Source organism: Populus trichocarpa, chromosome 4 (assembly GCF_000002775.5).
Source record: "Populus trichocarpa isolate Nisqually-1 chromosome 4, P.trichocarpa_v4.1, whole genome shotgun sequence".
Classification (NCBI taxonomy): Eukaryota; Viridiplantae; Streptophyta; class Magnoliopsida; order Malpighiales; family Salicaceae; genus Populus; species Populus trichocarpa.
In genome coordinates this window covers 14,959,651-14,966,696 of record NC_037288.2, presented here as the reverse complement: position 1 = coordinate 14,966,696, position 7,046 = coordinate 14,959,651, and the positions used below count along the sequence as shown (strand labels likewise).

The following is a 7,046-nucleotide window of genomic DNA, read 5'->3' as shown; positions in this document are numbered from 1 at the left end:
CTTTGTTTTGTTTGAAGGATTTAGCTAAAGATTGGCTCTGCTATATATCCTTTGGAAGCATTACCACATAGAACAAGATGAAGAGGTTGTTTTTATAGAGATATTTCCCAGCTTCAAGAGCAACTAACATTTAAAAGGAAATTTATGGTTAAGGAAGAACAATAGAGAATCTTTGCACGAATACTAGGAATAATTCAGAAATTATATGCAAGCCCATATCATCATATTAGTGAGCAGCTGCTTATCCAGTATTTTTATAAAGGCCTTTTACTTATTGATGAGAGTGTATTAATGCTTCTAGTGGAGGAGCTTTGGTAGATAAAACTCTCACAACCATAAGAAACTTGATTGCAAATATGATAGCCAATCCTCAACAATTTGGCATTAGGCTTAACCCTCCATCTAAGCATGTTAATAAGGTAAATATTTCCTCCCTTGAAAAATAAATTACGAGTTTAACTTCTCTTGTTCATCAAATAGTTGTAGGAAAGATTCAAATAACAAAGGCTTATGTGATTTTTTCGGTAGAAAGACATCTAATCGATATGTGTCCATCTCTTTAAAAAGAGCCCATTAAGCATGTAAACACATCAAGTGGTTTTGAAAATTATGAAATGACCACAATTGGCAAAATTGAATCAAAAACATATTTTTCAAGAAATTTTTTATTTTTTGAAATTTTTTAAAATGTAATCGAAACAGGGGATCAAAATCGAGTTATGATAAAGCCTAATAAAGTTGTATAGGATTTTTGACATGATAAGATATAAATGGAGGAACCTACCATATTTTACTTTGAAAATGGAACTTTTCCATTCAAAAGAATATTTTTAGTACCTATGGATATTAGCACAACTAGTATTAGTTGTAGCTATGGAACCGCAATGCACCTCATGCTTGATGTTTTTCATTAAAAAAAAATGATGTTTAGGTGTTGTAAATGCATTTTATAGAAGGAAAAAAATCCACGACTCAGATTAAAGACCAAACTTGGTAAGTTGGTTTTATTTTAATTAGGTGGAAAAAAAAAGTAGACAACAATAGTAGATGGACCAAATAAAAAAAATGATCACGATAACTTGGAAAACAAAAGAACATTTTTTCAAAAAGGGATAAACGAAGTAGCTCAATTTCCATCCCATTAAATACAGAATAAAGAAATTAGGTAAAAATAAGACGTAGAAAAATTAGCTCGGGTTAGCATGACAAACTTGTAACCCTAGTTATCCTGTTAAACTCGCAATCCATATCATGAGATTGGGAACCCAAAAGAAAAGAAAACAATGAAAATTGCAAATCCCATTTTAAAAAAAAAGTCAATGTCAACCCGCGTTAACTTTCCTAACTTGTGACCCGAGTCATTAGACCAAAAACACTCAATGTAGAAAAACCATGAAACCTAATTCTCAATTAATCAAATGTTCAATGATGAAATTGAAAAAACAATTTCAATTATACAAAAGGACTCAAAATAAAAAGATAGCAATTAAAATAATGAGGATCAAAACTGAAATATAAAATAAATTATATCTTTGATTAAATGATGAAATTGAAAAGAAAAATCAATTTAACAAAAAAAACTAAAAAAATTAAAAGAATGGAAATCAAAATTAAAATAAGAAATCCAAACAAGTTTTTGATTGAAGGGTAAATTTGAAAAGAAAAATAAATTCAATAAAAGGCCCTAAAAATTCAAAAGAATGAGGACCAAATTGAAAAACATAATAGATGATAAATTGGGATTGAATGATGAAATTGATAACAAACAAAACTTTTATAAAAAGGCAAAAAAAAAAAAACATGGAATGAAGTTGAAGTACCAATAAAGAGGGCCAAGCTATAATTTTTTAGGAAGTAGAGATAAAAGAAGAGGAAAAAAGAAGAAAGGCTCACTGGTGATAAACCGCTCCACCAAAATCGACACACAGCGCACCAACAGGAAGGGAGTGTTTAGGATTATGGTGGAATGTGCTTTTCAAAATAGTTTTTCGCTTGAAAATGTATCAAAATAGTTTTTAATTTTCTGACGTCATCACATCAAAACCATCAGAAAGCACTAAAAAAATATCAATTTAATATATTTTCAAGCCAAATGGACTTTTGAAAAACATATAAAAGCATAAGTAGAAGTTGTACCAAACATCCCAAAAAAACATTTTTAATTTTTTTTTATATTTAGCTAAATATCAAATTGTACCTAAGTTGACATGATAATAACAAAAACAACTATTGTGAAAAGATGAAAAAGTCCATTGACACCAATTTTAGTTTTGTTTTTGCTTTTAAAGGTATTTTAATCATTTCACTATACTTTTGGTTTTTGTATTATTTTTTATACTTGGTCATATATCAAATTGCTCCTCTTCTAGCGTGATAATAATAAAAAAACAATTGTGCAAATACCAAAATGTCCTTTGACATCAAGTTTAAAATGTTTGCTTTTTAAAGTATTTCAGTCATTTTGTTATACTTTTGAAATGAGAAAAGACTTGTTTGCCCCAAATTAATTTGGTAATGATTATTGCATCTTATGAAAAGACTTTAATACCTACAATAGCTAGTTTTAAGATTTTTTGTGTAAAGGATAAAATTATCATTACACTATTCGAGTGACATAATATTTTCACTCCATGTGAGTTTTTCAAACCAGAATTAGCTCTTCTTAATTAGTCATTTTACTTCTCTTAGGAAAAATCTTGAATTCAAATCTTTTTTATAAAACAAAGTAAAAATGTCCATGTCAAAAAATCCACAAGACCGTACTAGTATATATCTATAGTCTTAGAGTAAACTAGATTATTGCTCGCACTATGCTGCCGATCAGATCAATGTTTTTAACGTAAAAAAATATCTAGACGTTGCTAAAGTTGATTCGATGTGACTTGGTCGCCTTGGCGGATCTAAATACAACTCATATGACCGGTAAAAATATAGTTTGACTCAAAATAAATATTTAAGATGAGATTTGTTTAATACACATTAAGATGACAATATATTAAATTAATTTTGGTTAACTTAGTTTAACCTGTTAAACCGCATACCAAGTCATGAAATCATGATAACCTTATAGAAAGCAAATACAAATTACAAATGTTGAAAGGTAAAACTGAAAAAAAAAAAATCAGTTAAAAAAAAGGACAAAGAAAATAACCAGAATCAACCCAAGTTAATCTGTCAAACTCGTGACTCTAGTCATGAGACTAGGATAACCCAATAGAAAAAAAACAAAATAATTATGAAGTCCAATTCTAAATCAAATAGTGTTCAAAGATGAAATTGAGAAAAAATTCAATTAAAAATTGGACATAAAAAACAACTTGAGTCAATCAGGGTTAACCCGCCAAACCTGTGACCTGAGTCATGAGATGAGGATAACCTCATAGAAAGCAGATGAAAAACAAATTATAAAGTCTAATTACCAATCAACTCAATATTAAATGATAAAATAAAAAGAAAAAAAAAACTCAAGTCAATCAAGTTCACCTATTAAACTTAAGATCCAAGTAGGTCATGTGTCTGTAATAATTTTATAAAAAGTAAATTAAAAAAGTTTATAAAATTCAATTCTCAATAAACTTAATGTTAAAAGATGAAATTAAAATTAAAAAAAAATACATTAGAAAAAAAATACTCCAATTAAAAGTGCTATGTGATGGGTAGTATAGTGAAAAATCCATGATCTCCTCTAGATTTTTTTTACTGTTAATTAATGGTAACGGTAGCAAGTCAACATGGTTCATGCATGAATTCCACTTGCCTTAAGCTCTAAGATAAGTTTTGGGGCATTCATGAATATCACTCTCATCCAAAAAAAATAAAAAATAAAAATTCCTCACAGCTCAACTGGTAGCCAACCTTTGCAATAAGCAGACGACCAGACTCCATCAGAAATTGCAACCCATTTGCTTCCGTATGGATGGATCATGGAGTAATGCTGATTATTTCCACTCTCTTGCTCCGTATATTCATTAATTACAAAGTCCAGTGGGTTTTACTGTCACGAAAACTTTGCAGCTTACCCATCTAACCGCAATCAGTACTCTCTTAATTTTATTATATCCTGTCTTTGTTTTTTTCCCAGAAATACTAACTAAACACAACCTAAATAAATAATATGAAAAAATTGATAAAAAAAATACTAACTAATTAATTAGTTCTTGAAACTATAACACCTAGGAATTCATTTTCTAATATCAGAATGACTAATTTATGATGAACTCTGATATTGATGTTGATATTGAAGAGAAGCACCTGCCATTTGCAATGGTAGGTTTCTCTTCAAGAAAGGCTCCAGCTAAGAAGTCTTGTATTTTCAAGAATATCTTTGGCTGCATTTACTTGGCACTAGTTTTGAAGTAGGCCGATTGCCCCGTGCTCTTATGTTGTCCCATTGCAATTGAAGGCAGTACTTTTGGTATAATAATTGGCCATTCTACAGGTTCTTCTTCTTCTTCTTTAAAAAAAGCTTCTATGAAAACCCACCCTCTCTTGCCGTCCTGTTATCTTCTCTCCTTTGGCACTTTCCCTACTTCACTCCTCCCTCTCCCTTTCTTTCTCGCTCCCTTTGTGGCTACTATATATATGGAGTTATCACTGCCAACAGACTGACCTTCAGAGGAAAAGGGCAATGCCTGCCTCTACTACCTCACCACATTAACTATCCACATTTTAATTTAATTCACAGCTTCTTCAAAAAATTTGTTCTATCAAGGGACCTGTTTTTAACGACCACCTTGCCTTATTTATTACATATTAATATAAAATCATTTTTAAAATCTTGTCCAATCATTTAAATTTGTTAACCTAGAAAGTTTCCTCTATATAAACGTCTGCAGCGAATTCCCTTCCCCCCCTCTTAAGAAACTTTGAAAAGAAAAAAAACAATGACAACCTTGCTATTGTCCTGTGCAACTTTCTTATCAACTCTAGTTCCATACATAATTTCTTTCGTTATTTTCCTCGTTTTGGTGGAGCAGGTGAGTTATTTGATAAAGAAACGAGGAGCTCCGGGTCCTGTTTTTGTGCTTCCATTTATTGGCAACGCAATTTCTTTAGTAAGAGATCCAACTTCATTCTGGGACACCCAATCCGCCAATAGCTCTCGTTCTGGATTCTCTGCTAACTATATAATCGGGAGGTTCATATTGTACATTCGCGACACTAATCTCTCCCACCTCATTTTCTCAAACATAAGGCCTGATGCTTTCTTGCTTGTTGGCCACCCTTTTGGGAAGAAGCTATTTGGTGAGCATAATTTGATTTATAAGTTCGGTCAGGAACACAAGGATCTCCGCCGCCGAATCGCTCCCAACTTCACTCCTCGTGCTCTTTCAACCTACACCTCACTCCAGCAGATAATCATTCTCAAGCACTTGAAAAAATGGGAGAGCTTATCCTCAAACAGTCCAAACAAGTCCATCTCTCTCCGCTTGTTAGTTCGAGACATGAACCTCGAGACTTCACAGACCGTTTTTGTCGGCCCGTATTTGAGCGAAGAAGAGCGGGAGCGATTCAAGCTGGATTACAATATGTTCAACGTTGGACTAATGAAACTCCCTATTGATCTCCCAGGTTTCGCATTTCGAAATGCCAGGTTGGCTGTTGACAGGTTAGCAGAAACCCTCTCAGAATGTGTAATGAAGAGCAAGAAAAAAATGGACAATAACCATGAACCATCTTGCTTGATAGATTTCTGGATGCAAGAAATGCTTAAAGAAATCTCCGCTGCCAAATCCGCTGGAGAGCCAGTTCCACCGCACACTAGTGAAGCCGAGATCGGAGGCCACCTCTTTGACTTCCTCTTTGCTGCTCAGGATGCTTCAACGTCATCGCTCCTTTGGGCGGTGGCGCTTCTCGACTCGAACCCGGAAGTCCTGCTGAAGGTTCGAAAGGAAGTGTCGAGTTTCTGGTCACCAGAATCTGATGGTTTAATAAACACGGAGCAGCTCAGGGAAATGAAGTACACGCAGGCGGTGGCGCGTGAGGTGCTGAGGTACCGCGCCCCTGCGACGTTAGTCCCCCATGTAGCTATGAAGGAGTTTGCTTTGACGGAGTCGTACACGATTCCTAAAGGGACCATTGTGTTCCCGTCGGTTTTAGACAGTTCATTTCAAGGGTTCACTAAACCGGACCGGTTTGACCCGGACCGTTTCTCTGAGGACAGGCAAGAGGATCAGTTATTCAAAAAGAATTTCTTAACTTTTGGAGCTGGAGCCCACCAGTGTGTGGGTCAAAGGTATGCCCTCAATCATTTGGTTTTATTCATCGCCATGTTCTGTGCGTTGCTTGATTTTAAGCGGTACAGAGCGGACGGCTGTGATGATATTGTTTACAATCCAACTATCTGTCCAAAGGATGGCTGCATTGTTTCCTTGAAAAGGCGGGGCACGCGATATCCTAATCTCTCTTTGGAGTGACAGAAATGCCCTTGGGGGATTAATCCTATGGACGCGTGTGTATTTATAATTTATGATCTTGTATTGGTGTGGCTTGTCAGTGTATACTGAAAGGATGGATGCACGATCAGGATTCTTTTGACCAGCATTGTTTGTTTGATAATTGGGTTTGGGAAGCAACTCTCGTAAAAACTATTATTATGATTCAATAAGACAATCCTTCTTCTTAAGATATTAAGCGCTTAATTGGTCTCGAGCTATTATCTTCCTCTTTCCTCTTTTTTTTTTTTTTTTTTTTTTTTTTTTTTTAATTATAAGGTCTGGGATTGTTGTGTGCTTATGATTGATGGCTTAGGGTAGGTGGTCGTGGAAAGCAACAGTGCTGTTCAGCAATCACTAGCCCCGCGGACACAGAGTCAATTCCAGCGCAAAATGACAAAAAATATTTATATAGCATCGGCGTTGTTATTTATTTATTGTTATTTATTTATTTATTATTATTATTATTTATTTTCTTTTTATTTTAGACAATGAAAAGTGTGAAACATGATTGCTATTTGATATATTTATTTAATTATGTTTTAATATTTTTTTAAAAAAAATAACTCGCTAGAAATATTGAATTGAAACAGAATAACTTGCTAGTATAAT

The 7,046-nt window shown here is 33.7% G+C and overlaps 1 protein-coding gene across 1 annotated transcript; it reads left to right on the top strand.

The window, feature by feature from the left end:
- Nucleotides 1-4,609: 4,609 nt before the first annotated feature.
- On the top strand, nucleotides 4,610-6,641 carry LOC7472572 (cytochrome P450 710A1). The gene has a single exon (XM_002305961.4). It carries the CDS (start codon nucleotides 4,884-4,886, stop codon nucleotides 6,414-6,416), a length of 1,533 nt encoding a protein of 510 aa, XP_002305997.1. The 5' UTR covers nucleotides 4,610-4,883; the 3' UTR covers nucleotides 6,417-6,641.
- The last annotated feature ends 405 nt before the right edge of the window (nucleotides 6,642-7,046 follow it).